Source organism: Leptodactylus fuscus, chromosome 4 (assembly GCF_031893055.1).
Source record: "Leptodactylus fuscus isolate aLepFus1 chromosome 4, aLepFus1.hap2, whole genome shotgun sequence".
NCBI classification, from domain to species: Eukaryota; Metazoa; Chordata; class Amphibia; order Anura; family Leptodactylidae; genus Leptodactylus; species Leptodactylus fuscus.
The window spans coordinates 30,193,420-30,210,588 of NC_134268.1; the positions used below are offsets into that span (position 1 = coordinate 30,193,420).

General features: G+C 40.4%; 1 protein-coding gene across 42 annotated transcripts in view; it reads right to left on the reverse strand.

Moving 5' to 3' along the window:
• Positions 1–4,483: 4,483 nt before the first annotated feature.
• RIMS2 (regulating synaptic membrane exocytosis 2) overlaps positions 4,484–17,169 on the reverse strand; it is a 478,194-nt gene continuing 465,508 nt past the window's right edge. For all 42 annotated transcript variants that reach the window (XM_075270181.1, XM_075270178.1, XM_075270180.1 and 39 more), the window contains 5 exons: positions 9,393–9,534; positions 8,445–8,557; positions 7,502–7,603; positions 6,252–6,391; positions 4,484–5,244 (listed from right to left, as the gene is read on the reverse strand). In XM_075270181.1, the coding sequence (XP_075126282.1) occupies positions 5,026–5,244; positions 6,252–6,391; positions 7,502–7,603; positions 8,445–8,557; positions 9,393–9,534 (716 nt within the window). In that variant the 3' untranslated portion in view covers positions 4,484–5,025. The remainder of the gene's footprint in view (positions 5,245–6,251; positions 6,392–7,501; positions 7,604–8,444; positions 8,558–9,392; positions 9,535–17,169) is intronic.

A 17,169-nucleotide genomic window follows, 5' to 3' on the forward strand; every position in this document is an offset into this window, starting at 1 on the left:
TTGTTATAGGAATTGTTGCTGGATTTTTTGGTTACTGCTATTTGAGCAATTTCACATATATGCCATATTATTGTGTTAGTAAATGTGTCCTACTCTACTGCATAAGCCGTGCAATATGGCACCGCTGTGAATATACTGTGTAGCCAAGTGTAGGATAATAATACATCTGAAACATCTGCTGCCATTATTGAGGCAACTGAACAGCAGATTGCGGCTACCAAAAGTTTCACAAGAGGACTAGTACAAGTCTTGTCTAGTGTCTACCTCACTGTAAGTCTTCTTCAGCCACCACCACTCTACTAAGCAGTCATTGCAAAAAAGTTCCTTTATCGGTGGCTGTTGAGTTTGTATGGAAACCAACCCAAAATAACCTGAAATCGGAATATATGCTAATACTGTAATGTACTTTAATGGGAGATCTATAGTGTACGGCAATATGGCCATGTGTATGAATCCTAAGCACTCCGTACACAACACTCAATGGCTCACTAGTACGGAGCTCTAGGGACTCCATGGTGTCCATGGTGAATTACAGAGATATTTTGGGCGCTGTATGACAGTGTTACAGTAGTGTGTATGAGTCCTTTCCGTACAAAGGCTCTGTTTCTCCAGTCACTGCTGTCCAGGTCTGAATGTGTTATGTCAGTCCATTTGTGTCCACCAAAAAATGGCTGCCCCACTTGTGATTTGCACGAAATAAGAGTGGTGACAGTGATTCGTTATTCGTTCGTGTCTGGTGCCGATATTTATCAAAACGTTTGTCCACAGTATGAAGAAAGTGTATATGGTGAAGAAGTGTCTATAAATGGATAGAGAAGTTCATGGAAGGTCGCACAAGTGTCCGCCATGAAGAAGGAGCCGATGCTGTCCACAACTGATGATAACGTTGAGCGTGCATGTGAACGATTCTGTTGGCTAGATGAGTGACAGTGGATCAAGAGGTGAAGACAGCGGTGGATTTGTGACTCGCAGCTCAGCCTAAAAGCCAAAGTGTATCGAAAAGAAGGGGGGCTGTCGTAAAATTTTGAATTGGTCTTTTCTGAATTCTAAATTCTTTTTTTTTGTAGATTGTGAGCCCCACATAGAGCATTTTTCCCTATCAGTATGTCTTTGTAGCATGGGAGGAAATCCATGCAAACACGGGGAGAACATACAAACTCCTTGCAGATGTTGTTCCTGGCGGGATTTGAACCCAGGACTTCAGTGCTGCAAGGCTGCAGTGCTAACCACTGAGCCACCGTGTTGCCCCGTGAATTCTACATAACTTTTTACTGTCCCTCGTATTGTGATTTAATCCATGACCCTCCAGTGTACTGTTCAGCCTAGGTCCACATCTGTGCCGGTCTCTGTCATTCGGGTCCCTGACATAGAGCTGGACTAATAGGAATGAGCGCAGAGTAAAGTCCTCCGAGCAGAGCTTTCACTGCGCCGATTTCTGGTGGATTCTCCGGCACAGCCTTAGCGATCCGTAACGTTAATTCCTCGTTCACAAGACGTCAAACTCACGAAAAGAAAAACATCATGATCCAAAAAGTGTAAAGAAAATGTTTTATTTAAAGTGTTAAATACCACCATCGTAGTTAATATGCTTTACATTAGTTGGTGCTCATTTGCAAGGCTAATCCGCCGTCTCACTCAACTGTAAATTCCTCTTGCTTTTAAAACGTACTATGTACAAGACTGCAGTAGTCACCGGGATAGTGCGAATACATGACTATACCATGGGCACAGCTGCAGACATCATGTGAAATTAAAAAAAAAAACAAAAACAAAAAAAAAAAAATACATCAATTTTTTTTTTTTATCTTTAAAATAAATACTGCATAATGATACTTATGTACAAATCTTATATACGGTCTTGTTCTCCCTATAAAAATTAGAAAGAAAAAAATGTATCTTGGGATTTTTTTTTTAAATTATTTTCAGAAAATAACATATTACACTGCATTTTCAATACCAGAATTTTTTTTTTTATCGTTGTTATTTATGATATGATGATACTGTAGATGGTACTGATTATATATATAGATATAGAGATATATTTATATATATAATATTCATTTTGCTGGTTCACAGCCATCTATATTACCATTATAGACTCCATAATTCATATCACGTTTGGTAATCTATCTACCTTATCGATATACAACTACGTCAATTTAGAAGGCATATTGGGGGGGGTGACCAAAGCCTTGTTAGCCCAGAGCGACCAATCAGAGCTCAGTATACAATTTTTTCCATAGCAGCTTGAAATAAAAGCTGAGCCCTGATTGGCTGCTATGGGTGACGAGGCCTACCAGGCAGTCTGGATATTGAGGCCTACGATATTTTTCGATTGATACCGGTGGGGACGGGGAGAGGAGGGTAATGGGGGTAACATTGACTACTAATATTCTTCCATGAGCCGTCACATTCATATACCCATTGTCATTGCTGTCTATGTGTGTGCTTACGGATGTGTATCTTCATATACACACATTCTTATGCATAAACACATATATAAATATGCCTATTCACATTTGTGTACGTAAACACAAACTTACATGTAAGTATACCGTATGTCCGCATATAAACAATTTACAGTATATGCACATAAAAGAAAAAAAAAATTTTATGTGCATTTTATGTCACGCCATTGTTCATTATGGGAGGAGGTAGAGATACTATGACTCCCCAGCACATGCCGAACTATACGTCTCCATATGCCGCGACACCCTATGGCTGGTATTCTGGGACGTCTAGTCGCACAAGTGCTGGAGAACCACAGGCTACCTAAAAATTTGGGAAAATAGGAAAAAAAAAAAAAAAAAAGGCAATATCCTATTTCCTCGGTACGAGCCGGCGAAATATAGACTTTTTCAAGTTGCAATACGCTCAACACACCCAAAACACATATTTTTGGTATCCATCTTAGGAGGGGGAATGAACAGGGATGTCCTACAGAACTCAACAGTTGTGTTCCCAAGATTGTGGGTCCACAAATATGGCAGCCAGAGCCCCGGTGGACAAATGTTCTATATATTAATATATATATATATATATATTCTATAACAACCTCACTGTTATTACTTAAACGTTAGGAGTGCCATCGGCCGGCCGGCCGGTGAGTCGCTTGCGGCCTGAGACACCGAGTGAACTGTCCTTAGTAACAAAGCGTCTGAAAAGTTCGACCTTCGTAGCACTGAAAATTAAAGCGCAAGTAAAAACGTCACCTGGTATGATACAGAACTCTGACAAAGTGCAAAAAAGGGCGTCCGTTCTTTAAAAATAGTGGATACTATAATGTTCCATGGTAGGAATTTTCAGTTTGAACCCTCAAGATAACAATGCTCGGTGCTGACAAAGGATTGAAAGAGGTTTTGTTTTTTTGTTTTCCGAAAATGGCCACGTTAATCGTCATATTTATTTTTTTCCCATTAAGACTCAATTAGATGGTGAAAAAAATAGTTACCATGCACTGTACAAGATACTGCAAAAAAGTTCAAATATCTTCTATATCAAAGACATGCTGAATTACCTTAGGTATCCTCAAGCCATGTTGCAAAAAGAGTTTTCAACATGCTTGAAATAAAGAAAGGTTGCTATGCAATGGAAGCCAGGAAGGCTGGACGCTTCCATTCTCGCCAGGTCAAACTAGGTTTTTTTTTGTGTTAAAGAATTCAAGAACGCAGGGTAAAAATTCTGCAAAAACCTTCTTTCGAACAAAGGCTAAAGGAGCAGTCATGGCACACGATGGGGCGGGGTCCTGGGGGTTGAGGAGTTAAAGGTGTGCGCCATTAACAAACCCGAAACGACGGAATCAGAAAAAGAGATCTTGGGAGATACGTGGGACTGAAGGACACAATGCAAAAAATCGGGACCGGTGGGAGAAGACATGAGAAGACATGTACAATTTGCACATCATGTTAAACTTTACAAGGCTTGTACCTTTCACATTTAAATAAATTGTATATGTTACATTTATTTCTTGTCACATAAAGAGAATGTTTTTTTTTTAATATTTGCTAGAAAGATTTTTTTTGATTCACCGTTTTTTTTTAATAGACGTCTGCCAAAACACAGACCGAGATTGTTGTTTTTTTTTTATTTTTATCGTTATTTTTTTTTTTGCTGTTTTTGTTTTTTAAGAATGGTAAGACGTGGTTCGTCTTTTGTTTTCACGCTGTTGCATTCTCTCCCCCTTTTTTTTTTTTTTAAAACCATGCACTAGTGAAATTTTTGCTCTTTTTTTTTGTTTTAAAAAGAATACAAACTGTCGAAAATGGCTGTATCTTTTTTTTTTTCGGTCAATTTTTTTTTTTTTTCCTTTTTGTTTTTTGCAAGTTTTGCAGCCCAAAGAAAATAATTTCAGTGTTCAATTTCGATTCCGTGTCCATGCAAAATGAATTAAAAAAATAAAATAATAATAATAAAATAAATTAAGAAGACAAAAAAAAAAAAAGTTTAGTTCTTTTTAATTATGGAATAACCACGGACGAAAAATCTTCCCCGGAGAAATGGATTCCTTGGATGATATTAGAAGCCAACTGGGCCCATGTGAACTTCCACGGATGTTTCATCCTGAATAACACTGGTGGTCTGTCTTACGTCATCTTCTTCCACCGTCTCGCCGCTTACGTAGAACCGGTGGGGTCCCAGTCTTTGGAGGGGGCAAATACGAAAAAGAAAATTTTGCAACAACGTGATATGCCACTGACGATGACTTTCGCTGCATGAAGCATTTCGTTATTTTTTCTAGTGTCAGTAATCCATGGCTTCAGATTCGACTAGAACTGAGCTTCACCGATCTCCAAACCTGTTGGTTAGCTCCACTCCACCTGAGAGCCTTCTATAGCGCACAATGTGTGCAACTTCCGCTGAGAACACAGGATCGCTCCTTATCCCTAGAAACAGGCTCAGAGGACACAACATTAAGCATGCAGTGTTTACCAGGGTGTGCGACCTGTCAGATTTTGATTTCTTGTGATTCTGTTTTTTATGTTTTTTTGAAACGCTGGTTGCAGAGACAACAGTTTTTCACAGGTGCTATGACCGAGCGTAAGAAGGTCCTGTGGAACTTTCCAGAGATGACTGGGATGCTCTTCGGGTTAAAGGAGCTAACGTTGGGTCTACTAGAGAGGAAGGGGGGAACAGTTTAAACCATCCAATCACCATATTGGACAGGTCCAGTTCATCTAATAGTATCTGTGCTACACCCATAAATGACTTGTGATCCATACGTCCATAGTCGCCCCAAACAATTATCTGCGGAAAGAGAGAAGAGACTCATCAGCCAAAAATAACTAGAAGTCTGACTCCCTATCAATGGTCCCACTATCTGAGTTTAATAGGTTGATCTTTTTGGGAAGGTCTTGATGTGCCTTCCCTTCTGAGCTGTCACCAGTCCGATACCAGCAATGATAAGTCTACACAACATGTGACCACTGCAGTCATATTATCAATGGAGAAATGGTTGGTACCAGGGTAGTGTCAGCAGGGGGTCATACAGGTGGTGACTATGTGTTGGGCAAACTTTGCAAGTTTACCCTGCGGTTTCATTTGGATGAAACACGTCTGAACTGGAAATGCTGTTATTATACTCTGTGTTACTCACCTCCCCCAGGCTCCAGTGCTGGTTCTGGTCCTCTTCAGGCCTCCTGAGAAGCGTCATAGATAACTGAGGCCTGTGATGTGCTCATGTCTATGATGTCACTCAGGAGTCCAGAAAAGGCCCAAAGACTGGGACAAGCACTGGAGCCCAGGGAAGTTGAGTAACATTGTTTTTAATGTGTTCTCTCCTCCGCAGGTCCTCCGCTTACTATCCTCTGAAGACACCCCAGAGTGTAAAAATAGCAGTTCCAGTTTGGACCAGAATGTGCACAAAATCGGCTTGATGTTCGGTTTTGGTTATTTTTCGGATAATTTCCCAGCCCTATTTTAGACCATTGAAAACTGTTTGTAAAAAGGTTATCGTGGTTGGACAGGAAAAGTTATTTGGGGAATGAATCAGTGGCATAGGTAAAGGATGGGGTAAGGGTGTCACAAAAACCTAGGGCCAGGTGTGCATGTGGCCATTTACAGAGAAGTTAATACATCCAGTTGTGAAGTTCTAACGAGTGCCCATTTTCAAGACTAAGTTTTGGCGGAGTGTCCCTTAGACTAAAAAATCTACTTGCTGAAAGCTAATGGGGAAGCAATGCCATATCACTAGTTTATGATTGTTGGGGTTCAATCTTCAATTTCACTCCCCCTGTAGATAAAAGCCAGGTTACCTGTAAGACCTTTCCTTGCGGTGATTCTTCAAAAGATAACAGCTGCTGGTATAAAGGCTCCAGCGTTTTTCTTGCTACTTTTGTTTTCTTTTTGGCTATGCAGGCTCCATTTTCCAAGAGATACACCTTTACATACGGTGCTATGGGGGACAGACAGACGTGGTGTTAGACGTGACGTGTACAGTATCAATGATGGCGTCATATAGCAGGACGAATAATGACATTATTATCATTTCTCATTTCCAGGTAGAGAATAATACAAATGACAGGACAGTCAGAGATTCATAAGCTGCATGTATGGGGAATGTGGCAGCGCTCAGAGGATGAATGTGCGGATTGTCCATTCATTACAGAGTAATAGCGCATGTCTGCATTCTGCTAAGGGCTGTCATGTCATCTGTAGCTGTCAATCACATGGTTACTTCTGTAGCAACACTACAATATAATAAGGGGTATTCTGAAGGGGCCACATGGTGGCTCAGTGGTTAGCACTGCAGCCTTGCAGCGCTGGAGTCCTGGTGTTCAAATCCCACCAAGGGCAAAAAACCATCTGCAAGGAGTTTGTATGTTCTCCCCGTGTTTGCATGGATTTCCATCCCATATTCCAAAAAGACATACTGATAGGGAAAAATGTACATTGTGAGCTCTATGTGGGGCTCACAATCTACATAAAATAAATAAATAAAAATAAAGGGGTATTCTGACCATGTCAATAAACCTAAGATACATTATAAATCTCTAATATCATAGGATAACATGGAGGCTACTGTAAGATCTCCTCTGACTTGACCAGTCTTAAAGCTCTATCGCCTGGGCTGATGTATAGTATGATGATGCGGTATAATATTTTGTTACGCTCGCTCAGGCTAGGTTCATTCTGCACCGGAGTCTCTGACTCTGCAGCAGAAACCGCCAAAAATTGGGAGACAGAAAAGTCCTGAGTGGAGGATTTTTCTCTCCATCGTGGTCTATGGGGTCCACAGGTAATGGCTCTCTGTTGGTCGGGTCCCCCGGCGGACCAGAACAATGGCGATCCCTGCGCAGATGTGAACCTAGTCTTAAGCTACCTAATAAGTGAACACCCTTTCGTTGCCATATTAAGGATAAACTCTATAGTAAAAAAAAAACAATATGGGATTTCATCTCTTAAAATATTCACAATGTAACACAAAAGCCATCATACATGTCTAGATTCCAGTATGAAGGACATACGGTGGTTTCTGGACCCTTCAAGAAATGTCGGCTCTCACCTGGCAGTGTCTTTGATCCTGGTTTTACAACAAGACCCCGAGCTCTTATCACCTCCACTTCTAGCTGTCCCTTCTTGTCCATCATTCCCACCTGGATGTCACCTACAAGAAATACACAAGAGACAAGAATGGTCAGCCATGTTTATAGACCCTCGCAGACACGTGACACTAGACTCAGCACCATAGTTTATATTGTGCAGATTCAGCCTGCTCAGGAGACTGCGGCCGGCAGAAGGACTCTCCGTTCTGGTTCCAGGCAGAATCTCAATTGGGGCCCCCCTTTATGGTGTCTATAAGCTTTACCAGGGCATATGGGTGATGGTTGTTTCATGGGACAACCCCTTTAATGCTGTAACTGCTCAGCTCAGTGAAATACAGATAGAAAATGACCCAGTTCACATTGGGTACGTTTTCATTGTCACTTTTCAATCTGCCAAAAACATGAAGTGGCTTTACTTGTCAGTTTCCCCATTGCTTAGACTTCTTAGAAGTGCCCAGTCCAGGGGTATGACACAACAGGGCAGATTTATTTTGTATGCCAGTCTTAATAAAGGACCTGGCAGGGGTGCGGCGGACCTTATTTATGAATAGGCTACAGGTGCACGCCCATGTGCCAGAATGGAGGTCTACGCCTGTCAGGAACTGACATTGATTTCCTGTAAAACTTGCGCCAGAAAACTGGCATAAGTTATAACAAAAAATGTGCCGAGACATCACAGCTCCAGACCTCTCTCCATCCACATTCACAGCAACAGGTGAGCGAGAGGAGGAAAGTCATGGATCCACAATAAACACTGGCCCTGTTACTGTAGGTGGGTTTGGCGGTATACATGTAATGCCAACTGTATGGCCAACTTTATTCATGTACTTTTCATTGCATCGAACCATATATGTGAACACGATTAATAGGATTCCAAGTGTAAGAAGAATAGATATAACGTACCCATAGAAGGAGTAGCCAAGGTCTGTCGTCCAACTAACTGTGCAGGACCAAGCCCATCAAGGAAATCACTGAACTGACTGTCAGACCCCAACCGCACTCCAGGAAATATTAGGCTGGAAGGAAGACAAAGAACATTACTATATCTATCCAGAGGAGATTATCACATGCAGTGTGCTGAATCTGTCCTTTGTGAGTTCTGTGACGTTCTCTTAAAGTTGCCTAAAGGGGGATTTCTAGGCTTAAAAGGGAGTCAGTCAGCAGTAAAGTTAGACTCCCTTTAACAATTAATGACTTCTCCTTAGGATAGGCCATCAATAGAAAATCAGTGTGTGTGTGTGTGTGTGTGGGGGGGGTGACACCAGGAACCCCCTGTAACGTTCATCGATCACAAGAGGTCGTAACACTCACACAACCAAAAAATGCAGCCTCTTGACACATCTTATTGACGTGGATCCCAGGTGTCAGACCCCCACCGATGTTCAATCGATGACCTATCCCAATCAAGGTCTATGTATTGATAAGGCTGGGAAACCCCTTTAAATAGGATGGGTAGCCTCTAGGTGGCCGGTCAAAGATATAGTCTGACCTCTTTGGTGGTCCTAAGTGTCCTAAGACTCTCTGCAAAGTTCCATGTGCCTTCTCTTTTATCACAGAGGTCTTTGGATCTTTGGAGGGGTAACTTGAAGCTCTCAGACCCAATGGTATCTTTACAAGTTGCCAAGGGGCCCCAGGAATCAGGGCCCCATTACAACATATGGAATATGAAATAACAAAATTGTGAGGTGTTTTGACACATAACAGCATAGAGGAATGGAGCATGGAGGAACCATATGGCGGTAAGTAGATTACCTATGGTTCTGTAATATGGACTCTCAGGTACCTATTGCAAACAGTCTGTCCACGTCTTTGCTGTGTGAATGGAGTCTGAATGCATGTTTTATCACTTACTTCCCCTCCGAGCTGTAGCTGTTCATACTGCCATCATTAGACTCTCGACTTGCTTGTCTAGTCATCCAGTTCCTCATTTCTACCGCCAGGCCTGTTTCCGTACTTCTCTGGATTGTACTTTTCAACTTCTTGCCTCCAACTTCTGCCAAAGCGAAGACAAAAAAAAAGGTCCAAATTAGAAACTTGAGCCCAAATCCCCATCACCTTTTCCATGACTACTCCCAGATCCAATATAGCAAAGATCACAGAATGTATTTCTAATTTAATGGTCTGCAATAACGGATGGGCCAAACTAGATCTATCCAGCAGAGGTCTGCAGGTCTCACGCGGTTGTGAAACGGGGAATATACTTCACGACATGCGGCACCGGAGTCACTTGTGTTCTTGCACAGTATGCTATATACTAGGATGGCTCGCAGTATGACTGATATGACGGGGAATATACTTCACGACATGCGGCACCTGAGTCACTTGCGTTCTTGCACGGTATGATATATACTAGGATGGCTCGCAGTATGACTGATTCTGGTTCCTTCATTACAATTCTAAGAGGTGTAATTGAATATTTTCCCATTTAGAGACGTCTGACGGCTGTACGCCGACTCCTCCGAGGGTGGGAATTACACATGTCACTAAATACACTTTCAATCTTGCTACAGCTACAATAAAATTTCCATCCTGATAGAAGACATTACTGTCACATCCTTGTCAGATTCATAGAAGAGAGCATGAGTGCATTGTATATCATACACATTATTCTATGGAGCCAGTGAATCTTTTACCACCTCCAGCAATGTCTTTGCATCATGTAACAGACCTCACTCCACTGATTCTGGCCCAATTGGAATTTTTTCTCTAGCCCCCACCGTTCCCGAGCAATCATTTATTTTAGTTTCAGCACACTTAGGCTCTCTACTGTCAGGTGGGCGGTGCTAGACTGGAGCAGAAAGACAAGGACCGCCCACTGACAGTCGAGAGCATAATGGTGCTGCAACTAACAACAATGACTGCTCGGGAACAGTGGGGGCTAGAGAAAAAATTCCAACAGTGCCAGAATTAGTGGAATGGGGTCTATCAAATGACGCAAAGAGTTGAAGTTAGTGATGTGTTAAAAGGTCCCTTTTAAATGGGTATATAAACAAAAAAGGCAGCTTTTAACCAAAAAAACAGTGTCACTTTTGTCTATGGGTTGTCTCTGAAATTGCAGGTCAGACTTCTGTATGTTTTCTTACCATCTACAGGGATTACAAAGAACAGGAGGATAAGGGTAATAACATTACCTTCCCTTATCCTCTTCTGTAAATAACACCCCTTCAAGATGACACATTCTCTATAAGTACAGATTAGTTTATAAAATCTGATCTTTTATGCATTTTTACTTGGAAATTATCAAGATTTGAATTAAAAAACTAACAAATGTATAAGTAGGCTAAACAAAAGCACACAACAGAAAAGCAGGCACATATGCATACACACAATCTTATATGTGAACAGAGCCCTGGGTGTTCATGCTACAGATCATTCACATTTCAGACTTGCATAGTGAAACGTCACTTGAAGTTTCAACTTCCAGTTCTCATGATCTGTTGCCTAAATGGAAACATTTACTTCCAAAATCCTGCACCTGCACAGCCACGATACTGTGCCACTAAGACTCCATGCACATGACCATCATTTTCATCAGCAACTCAAGCATGCCGAGGATTGCCAATATGTATGATTTTATGCAGCAGAAAATATTGCAGAAAATTCTGAAAAAATGCTCCAAATGTCTGCAGTGACTTCACATGTACACACGGACACTAGATGATGTCCCATTTAAAATAATGCAAATTGTAAACGATCACAGCTAGTGTCCGATGCTAAAATCTTGCGCGGACATTAGCATTGGACACAGTGTGAACCCAGCTTTAACATGACGCGTTGTGAAGTGTTTATTCGACAATGCGTGGATGTGAAACACAATCTCAATCACTTTGCTGGGAGTATTAAACGCAACGTTTCCACAACAGGTAAAAATCTGCAATATGGGGCCTTAGGCTAGGAAGATCGGCGGAGAGAAAATTCCTGCACAAAGGGTTCTTCTCTACTGGGTTCAGTATGAAAACAGCGGACGCCCTACAGACCCCCGGAGGACCCCACTGTAGCAAACTATCAACACACTAGTTCAACACACTGCAGCAAATCCATCAGCTGTGCGAGCAGGACCAGGCCTGGGTGTTTGCATTAGCTGGCAGCAAGTGGAAATTTTCAACGAGGTGATGAACTAATATATATAGTGTATAAAAAGGCGAAAACATCTTTATTATAAAAGGATATGTCACAATGACATGTCTGTAGCTTTGCGCCAGCACATGTACATTATCTGAATCCACAGTAAATAACATAATGACACAAGAAGCAGAACATGTATGTGCAGAAAATGCTGCAATTTATCTCAGTGAGAGTAATGGCTTCAAAATCACAATGGAGGACGGGGCTGGAGATCAGAAGACTATGGATAATAACACATCACAGTCACTGATGACAGCCACATGGCCTATCAGATTATAATCTATACAATCCCACTTAACCCTTTACATCACGTGCACAGGAATCGAGAAAGAAGCTAATATGTAGTATATCAGAACAAGGTTTCCCATCAGTAGATAACAGCAGGGTTATACTTTATATTATATATACAATATCCTGTATAAGGACCTGAAGTAATCCTGTGTGCTAGGTGTGAACTGCCCTGTGGTGTACATGCTATCACCCTGTCTATTGTGATGAGGAATCAGGGGCCACAACTCACTGATGGTTGGTCAGCCAAACCACCGACTCCGACTATTTTTTCACAGCCCGTCACTGACTTATAACCATGGTGAGGATACAGCGAGAGAGGAACAGACCACAAAAAATAAGAGGCTTTAATGACCCCTGAGACAGAAGAGTCCTGACCCTCAAGTGACAGCGGACTATAAGAGCAGGAGGAAGAAACTACTTAGGAGAACCCTCAACAACTCGCCAAGATAATGAAGAAAGACATGGTCGTCTATATTAGTATTATATAGGAGATTATATACTGTATAAATATATACTAGCTTCTGCCCACAACTTCATCTCCGGGTTGTTGGAGTGGATGATCCGCCTATATTCAGCAAATTGCTGCCGTCGATGGTTTGCCTGCTCCAGCATTTCAGCAGCTCGCAAGCTGTCCTGCTGCTGACCTTGTTCCTCACACCGTGCCTGTGATTGTTCCAGCATCTCAGCAGCTCGCTGGGACGTCATATAATGAGCGTGTTGTTGCTGTTGATGATCTGCCTGCTCCGGCGTTTTGACAGCTGTCAAACTGGCCTGCTGATGAACTCATTCCTTGAGCTGTGCCTGTGATTGTTCCGGCATCCCAGCAGCTCGCTGGGACACCATATAATGAGTGTGTTGTTGGCGTTGATGATCCCCCTCAGCTCCACTTGAGGAGAACTCTGTGACTTTTGGCTCCTTCATATCTCTCGTTGTTTGCGACAAATTATATTTTCTTTTTCCAGGCATGTTGAAAATTGGCAAACTGCCAATTTGGATTAAAGCTGATGTCAGTTTGTCATCAGTGACTGAAGCAGATTAGATAATAAGCAAATGTCTGAACACTGAGAGTTAGCTGAGTGTTTACAGAGAGATAAAATCCCTGGCTTTCTCAGAAGCTGAGATAAGAGCAGTGTAATATAGTATGTGAACATAAATTCATAACAGTCGTGAAGCCATGTCATTTACTGGGATAAAAAGTAGCCTAATCTATCTATGTGCCAAAGTTCATTCAAATCTGTTCAGCCATTTTTGCCTGATTGAGGAACAAACATCCAAGCAAACAAACTTTCACATTTATAATATTAGTAGGATATCTATCTATCTATCTATCTATCTATCTATCTATCTATCTATAGTTTAATAAAATTTCTAAACTTTGCTGAATTTCTATGACAATAAACAAGTTCTGCATCTAACTCATTACATAATATTAATAAATAATTGTATCATTTAATAATTCATCGCTGGATTTGGTAACTTCTTCTGACTCTACACATGTTGGAGGTCACACTCTATGATATGTGTTATTAGGTTTGTATGTACAGCCTTTGGGTCATACACTTTTGTGGCATAAATGCCGACTAAAATCTACGCCAGCTATGAGTTGGTATAAATTTGTGCTGGGGTGCATAGCCCGGCGGAAATGTGTCTGATTCATGTGGTGCTGTAAGTTGCATGGCAGTGACATCTACAAGACATCAGACCGGAGCTTACTTTTTCTTATTTATGTAATGAAAGGAACCTTACATAGTGGAATGGCTCATCCCATGTCCTGCGGCTCTCCTTTGATCCGTCTGTCCCATTGACAAAAAAGCTTGTATTGTTTCCAGGGTCACTGCACTGCATCATTAGAAGCCATACAGTTACCCATCTCTAATAAATAAAGACCACACCATTGTCCACATCATGCGTCATAATAGGTACAGACAATAAGGGGCAGAAAAGATATGAGATCCTTGTGGGAAATACACCCATGTAGGATTGTCCTCAGGCAGACGGTACTGACTGATCCAGGATAATAATTCTCCATAGCACGGAGGAGGCTAATGCATAGTGACCTTTACTAATATTATAACCCCCTACATTTAGGGGCTTGCCTATGGATCCGATTATATTAAGCTGGCGATCATGTCTGGGGTACAGCATCTACATCACGTGTCCGTGTCATAGAATTACCTGCACTGCTATTTGTATAGACCTCCTGTGTATTACTATAATAAATGAATAAAATAATAGTAATAAATAAAACCCTGTATGGGGTAACTATGAGGCCTGGTCTACAGGAGGGCATGCTGGAATAAGGGGCAGCTATAATGCAGAGGTGCAGGTGGGAGGCTTTATGTAATGTACCATATAATGTAATGTCTTGGAGTCAGCACTAGCAATAGCCGGACTGGATCCCATATCAAACCTCATCCTTTTTTGCAATGCTGTTTTGGGGACTGCACTAATGTCTGACATGGTCCCAGCAAGTCACCAGATATTCATTTCCAGTTTCTTTCTACAATATCAGGTACCAGAGACTGCAGGAAGAGGAAACCAAGGCTTCCCAATTAGTGTAAAAATGCTAAATAATCAATTTCCTCATGTACTAGATGAGTCAAGTGTCAGGAGGCGGCCAAGTATGTGCAATGTACTGCGGAGAGGGGACGACTGCCAGCACAGCCCCCCATACTGGGCAAGGGGTCAATAGCGGGCTGCTGGAGGTCTGCAATACTGTGGCCCATTGCCATTTAATGTAAGATGTATGTTTTATTAATAACATTATTTATTGTTTTGTAAAGAGATGAAAAATTACCTAAAGAAAAAATTCTGCAGCATGACAAAGTTGTCTCAGAACCATCGCAATGGGCCTGGTATTATTACCATCCGGTCAAATACATATCCTATGTGTAATATATATTTATAGACTATCACATCATCTGAGATGACTGCAGACTACTATATATCAAATATGTTATATCTACAGATCAACAGGTGAGATCAGGTCACTCAAAATGACACTGAACTATGGAAATAGGGATATAGGTGCGGCAGAGATAAATAGATAGATAGATAGGAGATAGATAGATAGATAGATAGATAGGAGATAGATAGATAGATAGGAGATAGATAGATAGATAGGAGATAGATAGATAGATAGATAGATAGATAGATAGATAGATAGATAGATAGATAGATAGGAGATAGATAGATAGATAGGAGATAGATAGATAGATAGATAGATAGGAGATAGATAGATAGATAGATAGATAGATAGATAGGAGATAGATAGATAGATAGATAGATAGATAGATAGATAGATAGATAGATAGATGATAGATAGATAGATAGATAGATAGATAGATAGATAGATAGATAGGAGATAGATAGATAGATAGATAGATAGATAGATAGGAGATAGATAGATAGATAGATAGATAGATGATAGATAGATAGATAGATAGATAGATAGATAGATAGATAGGAGATAGATAGATAGATAGATAGATAGATGATAGATAGATAGATGATAGATAGGAGATAGATAGATAGATAGATAGATAGATAGATGATAGATAGATAGATAGATAGATAGATAGATGATAGATAGATAGATGATAGATGATAGATAGATAGATAGATAGATAGATAGATAGGAGATAGATAGATAGATAGATAGATAGATAGGAGATAGATAGATAGATAGATAGATAGATAGATGATAGATAGATAGATAGGAGATAGATAGATAGATAGATAGATAGATAGATAGATAGGAGATAGATAGATAGATAGATAGATAGATAGGAGATAGATAGATAGATAGATAGATGATAGATAGATAGATAGATAGATAGGAGATAGATAGATAGATAGATAGATAGATAGATAGATAGATAGATAGATAGGAGATAGATAGATAGATAGATAGATAGATAGGAGATAGATAGATAGATAGATAGATAGATAGATAGGAGATAGATAGATAGATAGATAGATAGATAGATGATAGATAGATAGATAGATAGATAGATAGGAGATAGATAGATAGATAGATAGATAGATAGATAGATAGATAGATAGGAGATAGATAGATAGATAGATAGATAGATAGATGATAGATAGATAGATAGGAGATGATAGATAGATAGATAGATAGATAGATAGATAGATAGGAGATAGATAGATAGATAGATAGATAGATAGATGATAGATAGATAGATAGATAGATAGATAGGAGATAGATAGATAGATAGATAGATAGATAGATAGATAGATAGATAGATGGGAGATAGATAGATAGATGATAGATAGGAGATAGATAGATATGATAGATAGAAAAGATAATAGATAGAATAGATAATAGAATAGAATAGATAATAGATAGATATGAGATAGATAGATCTGTGTGTGTGTGTGTGTGTATATATATATATATATATGTATATATATATATATATATAGTGTGTGTGTAATAGTTATATAAAGTATGACCTCTTTATATGAATGATCCCCACTACATAATAGTCAGTATTACTAGGCTACTGATATATCCAGTTTGTTACTAACTTCTTTTTTAACTGTCTTTATTATTTTGTCAGCTTCTAGGAAAGTTGGGTGACAATGAATATGACTGTACTACCACCCCAGTATAGACTGTGCCCCTTTCCATCTTCCCCATGACTTGGCATGGTGAGCTGGCCCTGGATATGACTTGTGACATTACAGATGGTGATATAACTCCAGTAATGTGATGACTATGGCCGGCAGCGAGCGATGCTGCAGACTGTGTTGCATACAGAACCATCAATCACCCCATTGCTTTATGTTGGCAGCTTTGCAATATGCACAGACTTGGCTTGTCAGATCTGGAGCCATAGTACGTCTCCAACACTTCTGTATACAGAAGTCGCCACCTCTTCCCGGATACGTACAGTATGTGTATTACTGCCATACATACTGTATAGTGTCACTTGCATATTTGCCACCTGTCACATATATTTCCAGATAGATAAGTAAGTACATAGAATACGTCACCTGCAAATATTGCCCAAATCTGCATTTCCTACCCTATAAGTGTGCCACCGGTCACAGGCATATACAGACAGGCACATGCATAGAATATGCCAGCTGCCAATTGTGCCCATTTCTGCACTGAATGTCCTTTAAGTGTGCTATCTAGAAATGTTGCACATAATTGTCTGAGTGTTCCACCTGCATACACCGCCTA